Here is a 17,024-nt window from a genome sequence, read left to right as displayed (position 1 = left end):
CAACTCCCTGCCTCTCGGTCATTTCACCATTTGTCCAGGACCAATCTGAAATCATTCCCCAGAGCACTAATTCCAAAGAAAAAATTTAAAACGGCTCCAGCTTCTGCCATCAAAACTCCAATTTCGTCTGTGCCTTTAAGACTCTCTGCCTATTTGGATTCTCTGCTAAACTAGATAAGAGTGGAGACCACTCTGTGCATTGCTATTTCCCAGTGCCTGTTGTAGGGTCTGACACATAAGTGCTTAAGGTATATTTTAAGAATTAATCGGAAGCAATGATTTCAAACATTTACAGCTTTTAAGACCCATCCCATGATTTCCTTCCCCTTCTGCTCACAAACCCCACAGGAAAAAATGCTGAAACCACTGGGCACACAACTCCTCCAATTCCCTACAAATGTCTGCACCCACGATTACACTAGAGTCCATCACCTCCAGCCTTTGAAAGAAACTTCCTCCTTATTTGTGGCATCTTCACCTTCTCAGTTCATTATTTTCCTCCAGCGTTCTAACGCGCTCAACTCTCATTTAAAAAACTTACCTCCCCTTTACCCTCTCACTGATGACACGTTCTAGTCTTTACTTCATCTTCTCCATTTCTCATTCACTCCTCACCCAACTTCACTCTACTTTCTGGCCCCAATAAAGTCACTCTTTCTAGACACTCACTCTTCCCTAATGTTCCTGTCTATTTCTCCACTGAGATCTTCACCATGCTCCTTCCCTGACCCTAACAAAGTCCTCTTCTTTGGCCTGACCTCTCTGGGTCCTCTCCTCTCGTCGCCCGACACCGACTTCATTCACATTCACGGATTCAATTGTAAAAGTTTTCAATATGTCATGTCTTCAAAATCACCCTCTCTACACCAGCACTGACTGGAAGTAACACCAGAATATAATGCTGTCTACTGGACATTTTCAACTAAATACTCTAGAAAGACTTTACCACATCTAAATCTTATCAGTTTCCCCACAAAAACCGGCTCCTCTAAATGGTCTTACTTTTGCGCGATTCTTAATCCAGTGGTTTCCACGAAGCTTCAGGGACCAAGGGTCACTGGGGTGGAGGCAGAGAGAGACCCATGGAAGAAACCTCTGTATTCACTTTCTCTGATTCTTTGAACACCGAGGTCTATATCTAACACAAACCTGAGGACCAATGGTCTAGCCTATTTTGTAAACAACTAAGGTTTCTGTATTTTTCTCACCATTCTGGGTTACCTGTGGGAAAATAAATATGTCCCAAGCAAACAAACATTTATAAAACACTTAATTCTTGCCAGGCATTGCATTTGGTTATTTTTCAGATGTTCTCATTCAGGTTCTTTAACAAACAGGTGAGGTAGGTATTATGGTTTCCATTTTACAGAGGGAATGATCATACACGAAGCAACCATTTTTCCTTTCTTTCTGTTTCCTTTTCCTTTTCTGTTTTAAGGTCACAAAAGTAGCAAACCTAGGACTGAATACAGTTTTTTAATTCAGAGAATGAAAAATTGTATAAAGTTCCTAAATTTCTTCAATTCTAAAATATTTTAGGGTCTCACACATACACTCATAAGTGACCCGAGTATTAGAAGTAATATTCCATATTCCTTCAACCCACAATACTATTATTGAAACCCCTTAAGCTTTATTAAAAAATTAAAGCTGCTTGCCCTATCTTTAAAAAAATCTTCTTTAGTATCATTATGCTTCTCACTTTACTCTGGTCCATTCCTATGACCACACTGCACAATAATTACAACTTACTCGCATTGTACTTCACAAAGTCTGTCCCATACACACAATCCCGTGTGATCTCCATAACTCTCTAAGCTAAGTGTGGAAGGAATCATTACTCACACGTAACTGAGGGCTCAGAAAGACCGAGTGGTTTGGCCAGAGTTACAGAGCTAGTAAATGACTGAAATTCAGTTCTCCGCCCCCAAATTCATCCTCTGTTTCACCACACTATTTGTGACTCTTTGCCACATATTTTGGGTCTTTTTTTATGGTAATGCTGATGTCCTGCACGGAACTATTCAGTTTCTTTGTCAATGTCTTTTATGATGAGTGACACATACTTGTGAGATGGCTAGGGTAGAGTGTAAAATACAGTTTTTCCTCCTATGGGAAACTAACTAGCTTATATGGAAATTGAGATCAATGTCGGACTCACCTCCATTCAACTAAACTTGCTGGCTTTTTGAGGCTGACTGCAAGACTTGGCAGGACAAAAAGAATCAAGGCATGGTCTATTTACAACCTACTATTTAAAAAAAATTAAATGATACAATATGTAAAAGCAAAAGAAAACAAAAATGCAGAGCTATTTTAAGAGTCAGATTAAAAATGGTATAAATGCGCCCTGAGGACAACAGATATTTAGTAGAATTGCTGAATTAATGAATGACTCAGAACCTGTTACCTCAGCTCAAAGTTTTCCCTGTAATTAGGGTGACTACCCCGTCCAGAAAGAACTTTGACAGCGAAAGTAGGAGCTGTTATTTATGCCATGTAACAGGTGTAAATGGATTGTCCCAGGCAAGCCAGGACATATGACAACCCTACTGAAAAACAGTTAAATACTTTCATTTCATTCTTAAAGAGGTCAAAGAAGATTTAACTGAAAGATAAAACTCAAGCAAGCATAGAAAAAGACTAGTAAGGATGCTAACAATGTCGATAGAGAAAGCACAGTTTCTAAATAAAAATTTCTCTCCAGACTTTTGTTCACACTGACTTTATCTGAGCGGCCGCCCAGATGAAAACACAGGGACGTTTCCTATAATCGTGCAATGACTTCTCATGTGCCCATCCCATGGCAGTCAACACACTGGATGACAACGGCTTCGATTTCTTGAACAGTAAGACTGACACCATCTTTTAATGGCATGAAGCCAAAATCCAGGGGAAAGAGGAGCTTGTAAGGGTTAAAATAAAAGAAGAGCACTTTAGAGTGATGCTGAGAATTGGGGCGCGTGGAAGAGCATTTACAGTGGATTACTAAGCTTCCCAATTCACTAAAGAAGCAAAGTCCAGTAATATAAGACTCCTTTGTAGCTAACTAAAAATACATTGTCAGTGGATTTGTCCAGTTTTATGTATAAGCAATACTTCTTTCACCTGAACTAATACTAGTAGTCATATAAGCCCCTTATTGCCATGTGCTGCATTTTTTTTGCTAATCTTCAAGGATTTAGCTTCTTTGCCACATACCTCAGGGCACCAACTGATAAAGCTCTAACTCTCCATTTTTCCAGGACACCAGCAGTGCGGCCTTGCAAAAAATGAAAATCGCTCAAGAGATTTAAAGGGGAAATTTATTTTTAAAATCCTGACTTGAAGCAAAGAGGTGGATTTTTTAAAAGCTTATCTATAAAGAATCAGTTTAAATTTAAATTCTATCTTGGAACTCTTTCATGCATTCCAGCTTTAAAGTTTATCTTCTGACAGGGACTTTCTGCAAAGGTAATGGGCAGCTTTGTCAATATAATCTGGCCAAGTTTTTACTTTCTATTTTTTTAATGTTAAATTTCTTTCATTAAACATACACACACACACACAAACCTAAATATGTGTGCCACTGGCAGCAAGTTCAGCCAGCACTGGTTCAGATAGCTATCTATGGTAATATATCAGAGAAACACCCCAAAATAGTACTGGTGGAAAGCTGAATTTAATAACCTAACATTTTAGATGCTCAACTATGTCAACTGGTAACTACTCTGCTGTCTTTCTTAACAATGAAGGTCTTTACATTATTTCCATTCAGAAACATAGTCTAACACTGATAAACTGTTTAAAAATTAAACAGATGGACATAAGATCTGCAGTTGTGGTCCAGTGGGGACAATGAAACAGCATTCGGGCTCTTGGTAAAAGAGTTCAGTTCGTGCCTCCATAGCCCTGGGTGTGGGCTTGAGGAAGCATCTATAAACTCAAACAGACTCATTTAACATGAAGTTACTAGTTTCCTTGTGGAACAGACAGTTATAAGAAACAGGAAGGGCCTATTCCCTGCCCCCCCTTCTTACTGAGGTTAGATTTTATTTACTGAAAGCCCCTCATTTCACTAGTGTATCATGGAAGCTGATGAGAACACGATGGAAATGAGTCAACAGTATACTTACAACAGAAAGGTAAGACGCCGGGGACCTTTTATCAAGAGGTTCGAACCGAGGAGACCACTCTTCAACCCCACTTAGTCTTACATACATGCAGAGAAGTCAGACTAAAGTGAGCACAGCAGGCTGCCCCAGGGAACATGGTGAGGAGGGCTACAGTCACCCGAGTTGCCCAGGCGCCCAAGCTCACAGGCTGGAAAGGTCGGGGTGGGAACTCGGGCTTAACTCCAAAGACAGCAACGTTTATTAATTGTAAAGCCCTCCTGGCTGATTTTGATAAGTTTTTATCTTTAAAAACTGCTCCATAACCATCAAAACTGATACAAGGACCTGATTACCTCTGTTAGGTGAAATCTGTGTGGCTTGTAACTGAGCCTCCAACGACGATGGTCTGAGGGACTGGTCCTTCCCAAAGGCAGGGGTCGTTTTACCAGCTAACCTGACGTGTTAGGTCCCCCACCATGGACTTTCCAGGCCTGAGATGGTGATGAAAGCAAGTGTACTCTTAATTTGCTAAGGGGTCCTCTGCCAAGTTACTATGTACCTAATGGACAAGCAGCTAACTACCGTAAACATTTCAAAACGGGAAGTCACTTTTGTGTGTAAAGGACCTGGCTCTTGCTGGCTGTGACCTCAACCCTGGACAAGTCGCTCAGGCTGTTTCTCATCCATAAACATAAACATCCATAAACATGAGACATCTTTATGTCTCATCCATAAATGTTGATAACAATACCCATGGGACCCATGTCACATGGGTGTCAGGGGAGAAACTAAGGCATGTGGAGGTGCTTTAAAATCTTCCAGGTACCACGGAAAAATAATGCAATAATAAAGCGATTTCAAAAATGGACAAAAAAAGAGTTGGATTTCTGTGTCTTGTTAACCTGCTGATGTTCAGTTATTAATTTCAGAATTTCCACTCTACTTCCTTCTGTTTTAGAATAATAGCCAAGGGGAACAGAGAAAGAATAAAGTTAGGCAGGAAAATGTGAGATTATCCTGGTGAGCTCATCAGCTAAACTAATTTTCCCAGTTAAGTCTGAAATGAAAATCAGTGCAGGAGTATGGATTATGGAGCTGCTGTAGGTCAAATACAGCACACTTTACCATGTGGGAAAAATTACTGGGTATGATTTTGTAGCCAGCCTCAAAGAGGGACGCTCCCAGAGGGCAGGGAGAGGCTCTTTGAGGGTCTGTGTGTATGGCAGCAGGAATACTTGGACACTTTTTAAGAAAGTTTAAAAGAAATTGTCTGATCAACCAGTCAACCACTGTAATCCAAAGCATGGTGGGGAGAGAGCAAAGCTCTCAAGGCAGAGGTCACACCCTGTGCCCCAGGACTCAAGGTCCTTCCCGCAGGATGTATCAATTCATCGGTTTCTTAGACTGTGTCCTATGGAAGCCTGAGCTACTTACATGGAAAATATTCAGCATTAGTTTCTCCCCACTAACCAGGCTGTCAGATGAGCTAGATACTCAAAAGATGTGTCCTCATCTTATTAAAGCAGAAAACAGAAGGATAAGACGTGTTACAGAAAGTAGAAGATAGGCATGACCTTAAATACTTGCAAAACGGCTCACCAAGCAGAGAGCCGCGTGAGGGAGCGAGGACCCATGGACCTTGCTGTCCTCTTAGGAGGGCAGGGCCATGGTTTCGCCTGCTCTGAGAAAACGAGGTGCTGCTTTTTCCAGGTATCTGCTATTTGGGTACAGATCGGTATGCAGCAGACTTGATAATTGTAAAAAAAAAAAAAAGAAAAATACTATTTACAATTGAAGAGATTACGGATCTTTTTAAACTAGCCAGAGATTAGTGAGGCTAACAGAGATATGATGGCCTGTGGATTGGATTCCTCTCAGGCTATGAATTTTGAATGTTTTCTGGTGTACGGGGGGAGGGGGAGGCTGATGACAGGTTCATGGGTTTGAGAATTAAAATTAAGTTTTGTAAACACATTACAGGCCAGCTTCCGGTGAAGCCGCGGGTGATCTACATCGGGGCGGACAGACCGCTGCTGGCTCTGCCTGCGTCTCGCACCGGGACAGGGTTCAAAGGGCCCCGAAGGTAAGGCGCTTACTTTCTCGTGCTTGTGTCTCTCCTTCTCCTTCTCCCGCTTCTCTCTCTCGCGCTTCTCCTTCTCCCTCTCCTTCTCCTTCTTCTCCTTCTCCTTTTCTTTCTCCTTCTTTTTCTTCTTCTCCTTTTTGTCCTTCTTCCTCTCCTTCTCCTTGGGCTTCTCCTTCTCCTCGAAGAGCTTCTCGGGGAGCACGGGCGTCAGGGAGGGCAGCACGGCCGTGATGCGCATGGCGGCGGCGGGGCTGAACAGGGGCAGCGCCACGTCCTTGGGGGGCAGGACCAGAGGGGCCGGGGTGGCCTTCAGCTTCTCCTCGCGGCCTTTCTCTTTCGCTTTCTCTTTGTCCCGCTTCTCTTTGTCCTTTTTGCCCTTTTCTCGGTCTTTTTTCTTGTCTTTGTGCTTCTCCTTTTCCTTCCTCACCATCCCATCTTTCAACCTGGCTTTTGGATCCACATCTTCGAACTCTTTTATCTTAAACTTGTAGGGATCTGCCTCTTCGTCTTTGAGAAAGTCCTTCCAGGGATACTTGGCTTCCTTGCTGGCCTCCCTGTCTTTCTCCTTCTCCTTCCCTTTCTCCTTCTCTTTGCTTTTCTCCTTGCTTTTGTCCCGGTCCCTCTCCTTATCTCGCTGCTTCTCTTTCTTCTTCATCTTCGTCTTCAGTTCCTTTTTCAACTTCTTTTTGACGTCCAAGGAGGCGGGTGGTTTGGGTTTCTCCTCGTACACCTTGTGCGAGGGCTCGGGGGTGGGAGGAGAGACCGAAGGGGAGGAAATGTAAGGGAAGCTGGGGGGCATGCTAGGAGGGGTCCCCATCTTGGCCTTCCGAACCACCTCGTCGATGGATGCGTCCATTGTCCACGAATTGTCCGAACTTGAAGTTCCACCTGAAAGAGGCAGAGGGGTGGACCCGGACTTGGGGAAATTATTGGAGGAGGTGGAGGCTTTGGGGGTAGCAGATTCTGAACCTGAAATTCTCTTAGGGCTGGTAAAAATGTCTCCTTCTGATTCGGACCCAGAAGAGAACTCAAAAGGATCGGGCTCACGTTCCGCGCAAGCCCGTGCGATCACGGCATCAATGGAGTCGTCAATGGTCTTGTCAGTGATGACAGCCTTTCTGAGCTGACTCTCATTGTTCAGTCGCCCAGCATCAGGCAGTGCTTGTATCTGTTTCACCTGAATAGCCTCTTTACTGATTTTCTCACTTATTGTGGCTGAAGGAGTCCTGTTGGGTGTGTCAGGTCTGACAGGTACTTGGGGAATGTGAGTCATGACCTTGGGGCTCTTGGGGCTCTTGGGGCTCTTGGAACGTCCAGGAGATTTCTTTTCTTTGGATATGGTTTTTGGAGACCGAATAGGACTTCCGACCATGGCTGGTGACGGAATCATTTTGGGTGATTTCGTCTTCTGTCCTGGAGAACTGGTTTTAGTCTTTGTTTTGGGTGTAAACGACTTTGCTTCCAATGGTTTTGCAGTTGGCATCTGTGATTTTGCCACTGGAGCTAACATTGGCGGCTCTGGTGATGGAGGAGCTGGGTCCGTGCTGTCCTGGGTGTGGACGGGGGACAGCATGGGAGGGATCTTCTGGGGGTTCAGCGAGCTGAGTGGCTCTCGAGCCTCCAGTACCACCACGTCCAGGGCGTCCCCCTTGGTGCTCAGGAGGCGTGGCCGCTTCATCGCGGGCATTTCTTCAGCTTCCGGACTGTCCAGAGGTCTCTTACCCAAGAAGTTCTCATCATTAATAATCTCCTCATCCTCCAGCTCGTCGTCTTCTTCCAAGGGAACCTGCATGGCTTCTGCTGATGTGCCTCCATCTGTGGGCACCTGCTCCTCTTCTTCTTCTGGGGAAGGAAGAAAAAAGAAGTGTTATTAGAATATATATACTAAAAAAATACCCTAAGGATAAAAAAAAACAACAACACTTCAAGACATGATTTCTAGGAAAGAAAGGAAATTATTGACAGTTGTTAGAGAGTAGAGTGGTTAAGTTTTCTAGGACCTTCCAAATACGTGTGCTGTCTTTGTTTGAGGAGTGGCGACCAGTGACAGGAGACATATGAACTGTTTTCCTTCTGAGCGACGTGGCCCTAAATGCAGGATCTGAAGTCTGCTAAGGACTTCCTCTTTGCCGTCTGCTTCCTTAATTCTTTTCCTAACTTGACTAAATACTGCCTTTCTCTTCTTCTCTTCCTCTTGTGTACATGCGCGCACACACACCCCTCTCAAAACCAAGAGATGGGTTAGCATGTAAACTACTAACCTCAGAAATGACAGAAAAGAATACTTTTTAATAGTTCATATGCTACTTCTTTCTCCCGTCTGCTGACTTGAGGACAGCCACTTTGAGAAGTGGTGTGGTGACATGGAAGACACTCAGCTTGGCCTTAGAGATGCGGTGTTTCCACAGGCGTGCAGGCATTGCAGAGCAATGGGCCCGAGGCAGTCTCTCAACCTCTCGGAGGCTGTTTTCTGACCTCTCAAAAGGGGCTAATGTTACTTGCCCTGCCAACCTGACCAAGTTGTTGTGGGGTCATATTCTTTCCTCCCGCACAATATTAACTACGCTGCATCTACCATGCACGATGATAAAGGCTGAAAGGGCTACTGGAAGAAGTCAGGAATAAACCACAACCTAAAAGACCTTACAGCTCAGCGGGAGACACCGCGCAGGTGGACAGCATGTGGCAAGTGATCAGGACCATGAGACAGACCAAGTGTCAAAGCAGCTCAAAGGAGAAACAGATCACCTCTGTGTCAAGACCGGGAAAAGACCTGACAAATGAGGTAGTGTTTTGGATATTTGGAGACTGGGAATGAAGAAGTACAGGATGAAGGAACAGATGACGCAGAGATGGAGGGGGGCACAAGGAAACTGTATAAGAAACTCAGAAAGTATTAAAAAATTTATGATGGCTGCTTACATTTAAGTGAAAAAAATTTTTTAACATAATGCTTGATTCAAAGTGGGTCTCCACCAGCTAGGGAGGATTATTCCATTTCTGTTATTTTATTTTTAATGTTTAATTTTCATGTTTTTATTTCCAGTCCCTATTAACTTATATGCATCTAGAAGCTTTATGTCGTTTAGAGGAATATAAGTGAATTATAAAAATACTTAAAAATTAATTTAATTTACAAATATTTTACACTTAAAGATTTTATAAGAAAGCTTCAATGGTGGCATCAAAATTAATCAAAATGGAAGAGGGAATTTTGCTGGAAGAGAAAGACTTTAATAAAACTTTAATAAGAACAGGAAAAGTGTGAAAATATTTATAACAGTTTTCTGAATTAGAAACAGATACATAACAGAGTGTGACTGCATGCAAGGCGTAAAGCATAACGATGAATGGGTACCTGTAAAACCACCACCCAACTTTAAGAAGACAACCCTAGCAGCACCATCAAGACGCCCCTTGGTCACTTTCTGATGGATGCTCTCCTCTCTCCACTCCACCCCATTCCAGGTAACTCCTCTTCTTTTTACTGTCCTTCCCTTGTTTCCTGTACAGTTTTACCACATTTGTATGCAGTGACTTGTTTTTGAACTTTATGTAAGTGGTATCATACTATAATATCTTTCAGCTCTTTTCCCCCCCTAACAATATGTTTCTGGGCATCTCCTATGTCCATGCAGGTTCATTTTCACCATTATAAAAATGTACCACGCTTATTTATCCATTCTCCTGGTACTGAAAGTTTTCCACTTAAGCAAATATATTTTATTTTTAAAATATTACAAAATGCAAACAAATGAATACAACTGATCTAGCTTATGCTTGTTCAAACACAGACTTAATTGATGATTCTGCATAATTAGTGTCTGGTTTTCTATTACATGAGTTATTTTAATTCTGTGGTCTAAGAGTTTGGAATAAGATAAATATGTAATAGCTACTGAATGGTTTATTCTCTACTGTCACCCAAACTCCCCCCTGCAGGTTAATTTCAGCTTGATTACAGGTGACTGGCAAGGAAGTGCTCATTGTGTGTATGTGTATAATGAGCACAATTCATAAAAAATCTGGAAAGTGCCCTAAAAGTGGTTTTTAGCATTTTCCTATACTTATCCATGAAAACAGCTTTATTATAAAATAGCATATAATTCGGTTAACAGAAGTTTAATATTACAAGATACCTGATCTTTTGACATGTTACTACACAAAGGTATAAAAAATAGTATAAAAAATTTGAGTCACAACTCTTTCTAATTTAACACAAATATAGATACAAGAACAGAAGCTGTGCTCCAAAGTCAAATAGGTGATGTTACTTAATATGAGAAGTATTTTAAAGATTTTTTTATTTCCAGAGAACTAAGAACTCACTTTCTACTGTTTAAAAATGTTTAAACTAGAGGGAAAGACTCTTCTGCATCCATGTGACAAACAAATATTGGGGAAAAAAAAAACTAGTTCAAGGAAAACTACTGTGACATTTAAAATAAGTTCTTTTTGACTTCTCAGTGCTTCAGGTCCTTGATCGAGAAGATGGGGATACCCTAGTATTGCTTATCTTGTGAGGACAGTGAAAAGTAATTGCTAATTAGAGTTGGGTAAGTATTCAAACCACTAAATAATAACAATGAACAATAATAGAGATATACCTTTTAAAATTGACTTTACAATCCTTTTTGAGAAGATTAAAAAAAAAAAAACAGCTCTCCTCACTATAATCTCTCTAAGACCACATAACAGGGCAAGTCCAGAGTTAGCATCTCCAGGTCAAGTGGACAATCACTGCGGTCATCTGCCCTAATAACTCCATCCAGCAGTGAGAGCGGTCTGGAGCTGTTGGGGAGACTCTGGAAGGATAACAGAAATTTTACTCAAGGAGGCTAGTTCTCTGGAAGTGTTACGGTCATGCTGCCAAAGGTAGGGTTTGGAATTATTTACAAAACTGGTGTTTCCCTTCCTGCTCATGCTAAGATTTGGATAAAGGTAACAGATGACTTTTGATCTGATTATTCTTTGTGAGAGGGTTTACTCAAAATGTTGATATGTGTTATAACTGACTACTAGCACTGTCATTCATCAAAGACTACCATAAATTATGATTAAGTCCTACACTTCTAAGAGAAAAAAAAGGCCATAAAAAATGACATATGAAGAACAACATATAAACCAGGGTAGGAACCCCTATTATTTTTTTTTAATGTTAAATTACTGGGAGAGATTCATGTCCACTACCAAGAACCTTACTCTTCATATAAATTCACTAAAATGTGTGAACACTATAATCCAATCTAAGTAAAAACCTGACATATTAAGAAGTAACTTCTCATTCTGTCAAACGTTGTCCATATGTAACAATACTTTTTCATTTGTCAAAAAGGGAACAACAGGCAATAATATGAATGATTCAGCACAGTTAGAAATATCATTTAAAATATATTTAATTGGTAGCAGAATATTACAACATGCAGAAAAAGATGGAGTTAATCTCTCTTTAAACAATCAATGATCTCAAGTCAACATTTGATTGTGAACATTTTTCAACTTGAAATAATTTCAAACTTATAGAAAAGTTCTAAGTGCTACAAATTACTCACAAATAGCTTTTACCCATATTTACCAAATCAATATTTTGCTAGTGCAGAACAATTGTCAGATTCTTTTAATGATATGTAAGAAAACAAATGGATCTATATTGCTGTCCATTGTTTTAAAAATTCCATAGATATTAAGCGGAGTTGGGGAGACACTACAAACACCACTCCAACTTCCTTCATTGATGACACAAATAAATAATCCACACTTCCTACATTTCCCAGGGAAGTAACAAGCAAAACATGTTTCTTCCCCAAACTTCTCTACAGCCACCTTTTTGGTCTAACACATGCAAGTGTACCTGCTCCTCAGGTGGCTCAATGGTAAAGAACCCGCCTGCCCATGCAGGAGACCAGCGTTTAATCACTGGGTTGGGAAGATGCCCTAGAGTAGGGAATGGTTACCCACTTCAGTATTCTTGCCTGGGAAATTCCATGGACAGAGGAGCCTGGCAGACTACAGTCCACAGAATTACAAGAGTCAGACAACGACTGAATGACTAACACACTTCTAAGTTATTAAAAATATTGGTTAAGAACATCTTTTTTAAGAAAAATCTTTTAAACCAGAATAATAAATGCCTTTAAAGAAATACTATAATCTTAAAAGCTGATGGATGTTAGGAAATTGTTTGCATGGGCATGAAAGGTTTTTATCTCATTAACTATACAGATGCATGATCTCAAGCAGAAAATATACTTGTGCTTCTGAACTTTATAAGGACAATAAAATGCTACCTGTACATCTCACCAAAAACTAAATGTACTGAAAACTAGATTTCTTGTGATTTTTTAGAAATGTACATGCAGAAATTAATTTCTAGCAACAATGACACAAACTTTCCCACTGTCTAATTAAGTTATGCATACTAATGTTTTCATAATAGATATGAAAAGATTCATTTAAAATGGATACTTTTCAGAACACATCTTTCTATATATTAGGTATGTTTATTACAACCAGTTGGAGTGACTCAATACTACTTACATTCATTCATTTACTCCTTACTCATCACTCATTTATTGGTTCACCTTCCAAGAGCCTTGTAAACACCAGCAGAGCAAGCACCTCGTTAGGTCCTAGGAACATACAAATAAGACACGACTTCCTATCCTGAAGAAGCCACCACACTGTGTGGCCACTGATTCAAGTGCTGTGGCAGTCACTGGCCTACGGTACCCAAGCTGTCACATCCAGGGACATGGGAACAGAAACCCCAAGGTCGATCATAGAGGAAGCTTGATGGAAATGAACTCTGGGGCCTGTTTCCAGAGCCGCAACTCGACCCAGGACAGCCCACTTACTTTCTCAGACCTGAGTCGCCCCATCTGCAAAATATAAGATTGACATCTGACTCCTGCTTCAAAGAACTGAAGATTTCTAATATTAGGGCCATCTCCACATGCAGGGGGGTGCTCTACAGGGCAGGACAGAGCCCTTTTGCCCCTAAATATCTCTCTGATCACACGCCTCAGAGCTTGGCATTCTGACCACTTGATTCATGTCTTGGATAAGGGCTGTATTTTTTAAAATACTGCTGCTGGAATATTTTTAAGACTGTAAGCCTGACAAATGATTGAGTCTACCCTACTTTTTGAGGTGAGGAGACTCTGAATAAGTGAAACTTCAGTGAAGCAATTTGATGGAATGCTGAGGATGGAGAGGGTCTGGTACCCAGGGTGCTCTGAGGAGGGCCAGGCTCTAGCGGGATGCTATGGGGCGAGGACAAAGACCTTGGGCAGCTGGAGAATGTCAGGCAGACACGGGACACCTTGGAAATGCAGGAAGAGTAGCAGCATTAAAACCACCCAGTCCAGCCAACATTTTCTCTTAGTTCCAAATGAGGACAAAACAATTTTTTGCAGCCCATCTGTCTCTTCATAAGATACTTTAAAAATTGTCCTGTCTATGACGTGACTGAAATTAGACCCTTTAAAACACAGCTCAACATGTATGAGTGCGTAGGTATTATCAAAACCAAGCTATTTTCCTGAAAAAGAAATGAAATTACTAACAAAGACAAGACAATTAGGCCATGACAATTCATACAGTACAACCAATCAATAACACAATAAATTAATAGCAGAGTGAAGCTGATGCATTACAAATACCTATATATACACTGACCTGCAGAAAAGCACTTTTTTCACTAACATTTGGCACAATAAAAAACTAAAATGCTATATAAGCAGGCCAACCTGAAATGACACCTGGTATTATAAATGGCCTAATCTATATGTTAATAGTGTTGTATCACATAACTGCAGCGAGGCCAAGATAACAGTATGACTTTGGGGTTTCTATGGCTACACCCTGGGCGAGCGCGCCTGAGAGGGCTGGCTGCTGACACCACACGGGCGCTCTGAGTGCTTCTTCTGGGTTATTTATGATATGATTTATGATAACAACAACATCTCCTATTTTCTCTCCTCCTCAGATACAATAAATTGCTATCGTTAATCACCCTTCTTGGTGCAACTATGATTACAACAGCATAATAGGGCCTAGCTATGGTAATACTGTGTTTTGTTTTTTTTTTTGAAAGAAATAAATACAAGGAGATCTCTCCAGACAATGTCAATATCTCTAATATTTTAATCATCTGCCTTTAAGTTTTTCAGAATAAATTCTATTACAACTAAGATTCCATATCCTAGGATGTAAGCCTTTCGTGCAGATCAAATCCACAATCGAGCCCCACACATTCACAAGTCACTTCCACCAGGACGTTCTTACACTCACGACAGTTAAGACTATGCACAGGGTATGGAATCCTTTCCGAGAGAGATGACGGCAGTTGTTGCTCTCCTGTAGCAATGAGGCTAATCTTACTGCGGATTCTCCATCCCCAGAACTAGTCAAACAAGTTAAATCAGCCAGTGGTCTATCAGAAGGGAAAAGACAGAGAAGAGAAACTCTGCCATCATGCAGTGTTGTGTGACTTGCCTTTGCCCACCACTGGTGGTGTGGTTGCTTAGTCTTTCTGAATTTCTGTTTCCTTTCATGCCCATTCCAGGTAATAGTCAGCACTGCCTCTTTGGCTTCTGAGTATCAGAGGGATCCCTTCCTCCCTGTCCCAATGCCCCAATGCCCTTTCTATGGGTGACTCTAGGTCTCGGCAGGAGGTGGAGCCTACTTGATCTGGGTGGTTGCGTGACTTGCCGTGGCTGATGGATCAGAGTTGGCAACAGTGACGGCAGAGGACTGAAAACCACTTGCAGACTGGGGCTTGCCCTCCTGCTGCTCCTGGGAGACCTGCAACCCCCCTAGTGTGAATGAGCCTGGGTTAGACTCTAGGAGGTGAGAAATGCATCGCTCAGAGCCCTGGTCACACCCGTCAGACATACAAGGGAGGCCACTGATCACTGAGTGAGTGAAGTCTCTCAGTCGTGTCTGACTCTTTGCAACCCCATGGACCATACTAACTGATGGAAAAAGTATATCCACACCCAGCGGAAGAACCGCACTGCTGAGCCAACCCCAAATGCCAACTTGCAGGATTATGAGTGAGTATCAACAGTAATTTTAAGCCACTAATCTCTGAGGTGGCTTGCCACATAGCAACATATTAATTATGTGTTCACATGAACAGTAGATTTGTGTGATCTGTGGCGGTTACATTCTACAAAGGGGCTGCAAATACTAAATTAGTGAAGACTGAACCACTGTTCCCAGAGGAAATACAAGGCTAGGTTCCTCAGAGGCCCTGGTCACATCTCTGACAGCAGATCCATATGTAATCTCGCTTCATGTGTGTTTCTGTCTAAAGACATCTCATTTAACACACATGTGGACTCCCTCACAGTGAGCTCCCTGCCGACGGCTCTATGACCACGGCTGCATGGAGCACTCCGCTCTCACCATTAGCGCATCGCAGCCTTCTTGCATTTGGGAGCGCCAGTCAGCATCCTGCCTGGGGGCCACTCTGGAGAGCAGAATCACCAACAGCAAGCCAACAATGCGAGAAGCATGGCAACAAATAGAAAGCACACCCGTCGACAGTCTGAGTTGAAATAAGAAGGCAGGGTGTCGCCATGTTTGGACTCAGTTAGAAACATGCACAACCCAAGTGTCCTGTCAGCCATGCACCAAAAAAACAGTGGTGGTTTTTTTTCGAAACACCGAAGAAACAGTGGTGGTGGAGGTGGAAGTGGGAAGGCAGAAGGGTAAGAAGATAAAGACCATTTCATTCATTCATTCCTTTCTTTACCCAGCAAATGTTTATTATGATCAATGTACAGCAGGCCACACGGACCTAAGTAAACAAAGGACAAGGTTTCCCTTCCCAGAGACTTTACATGTCGGTAGAGTGGATAGGCAACTAATAACTATAAACAATATTCCATAGTGATTAAGTGCTCAGAAGTTCATAAAACAGGATCACATGTCTGGGGAGGGAAAGGGCTATTTTAGACAGAACATTCACTGAGGAAGTGACATATTGGCGGAGACCAGACTCCTGAGAAAATAACAGTTCTCTAGCCACTCAGGGGGAAAAATGCTAAAGGACTAGTCAGATTGAACACAACCACACTCAATAGAAGATCAATTATTATATGAAAATACACACATGTAAAAAGTCACTGAGCTTGCATAGCAGCACTGCTTTCCCAGTTTACACAGTGAAGCAAACAGGCACGTGCCAGAGGCCAACGTACTTAAAGAAAGTGGATCAAGAAAGGCCGTTTATCCTTGGGATGATACCTCATTCTATTTTTCACAGTTTGCTACCATAAAAACAAAGTAAAAACTAACAACTACATTAAGTAGTTGATGACTGACGCTATGCCTTTACACTGCACAGGCTTCTAGGTACGGAGTATACATGCTCTTAACCAAACCTTTATTCTAATGCAGGGTTGCTCCTGTGCTGTAAATGACCTTGACAAAACTCTGGAAGAAATATCCCAAGACCTGGGGCTCTGAAGCTATTTTAGAATTAGCTCTGAATAATTGTCCCACAATATGAGTTTCTTGATTAATTGCTTCAGATAAGGTCTCCTTTTCGTCGCTGGCCTCCAGTGGCTCCCTCTAGTTCCCATAATCACTTTTGTCTCATTCTTCTGAACCCTGGAAGGCCGAGAGAAAAATCAGAGATACACCAATTCCATTACTCAAGGATTAGCTAAGAGATAACCCTTTGTATTCCATTACTGACCATTATTTGAGTAATTATTCAGTAACTACCATACGTCTGAAAGATGCACTAATTGTTTTCTGAGGCTCAGTGCTGCTCTGCACCAGACAAATTGTGAATGTCATGTTCTTTAACCCCACAAATCTACATTTGGGTCACA

The 17,024-nt window shown here is 41.8% G+C and overlaps 1 protein-coding gene across 1 annotated transcript in view; it reads right to left on the bottom strand.

Annotated features, from left to right (window-relative positions):
- TAF3 (TATA-box binding protein associated factor 3) overlaps positions 1–17,024 on the bottom strand; it is a 118,836-nt gene that overhangs the window by 27,297 nt on the left and 74,515 nt on the right. The window contains exon 3 of the mRNA XM_043883554.1: positions 6,191–8,019. Coding sequence (XP_043739489.1) covers positions 6,191–8,019 — 1,829 coding nt within the window. The remainder of the gene's footprint in view (positions 1–6,190; positions 8,020–17,024) is intronic.

This window comes from Cervus elaphus, chromosome 23 (assembly GCF_910594005.1).
Source record: "Cervus elaphus chromosome 23, mCerEla1.1, whole genome shotgun sequence".
In the NCBI taxonomy this organism is placed as follows: Eukaryota; Metazoa; Chordata; class Mammalia; order Artiodactyla; family Cervidae; genus Cervus; species Cervus elaphus.
Note: the sequence above shows the minus strand (reverse complement) of the source record. Positions and strands in the feature narration are given on the sequence as shown.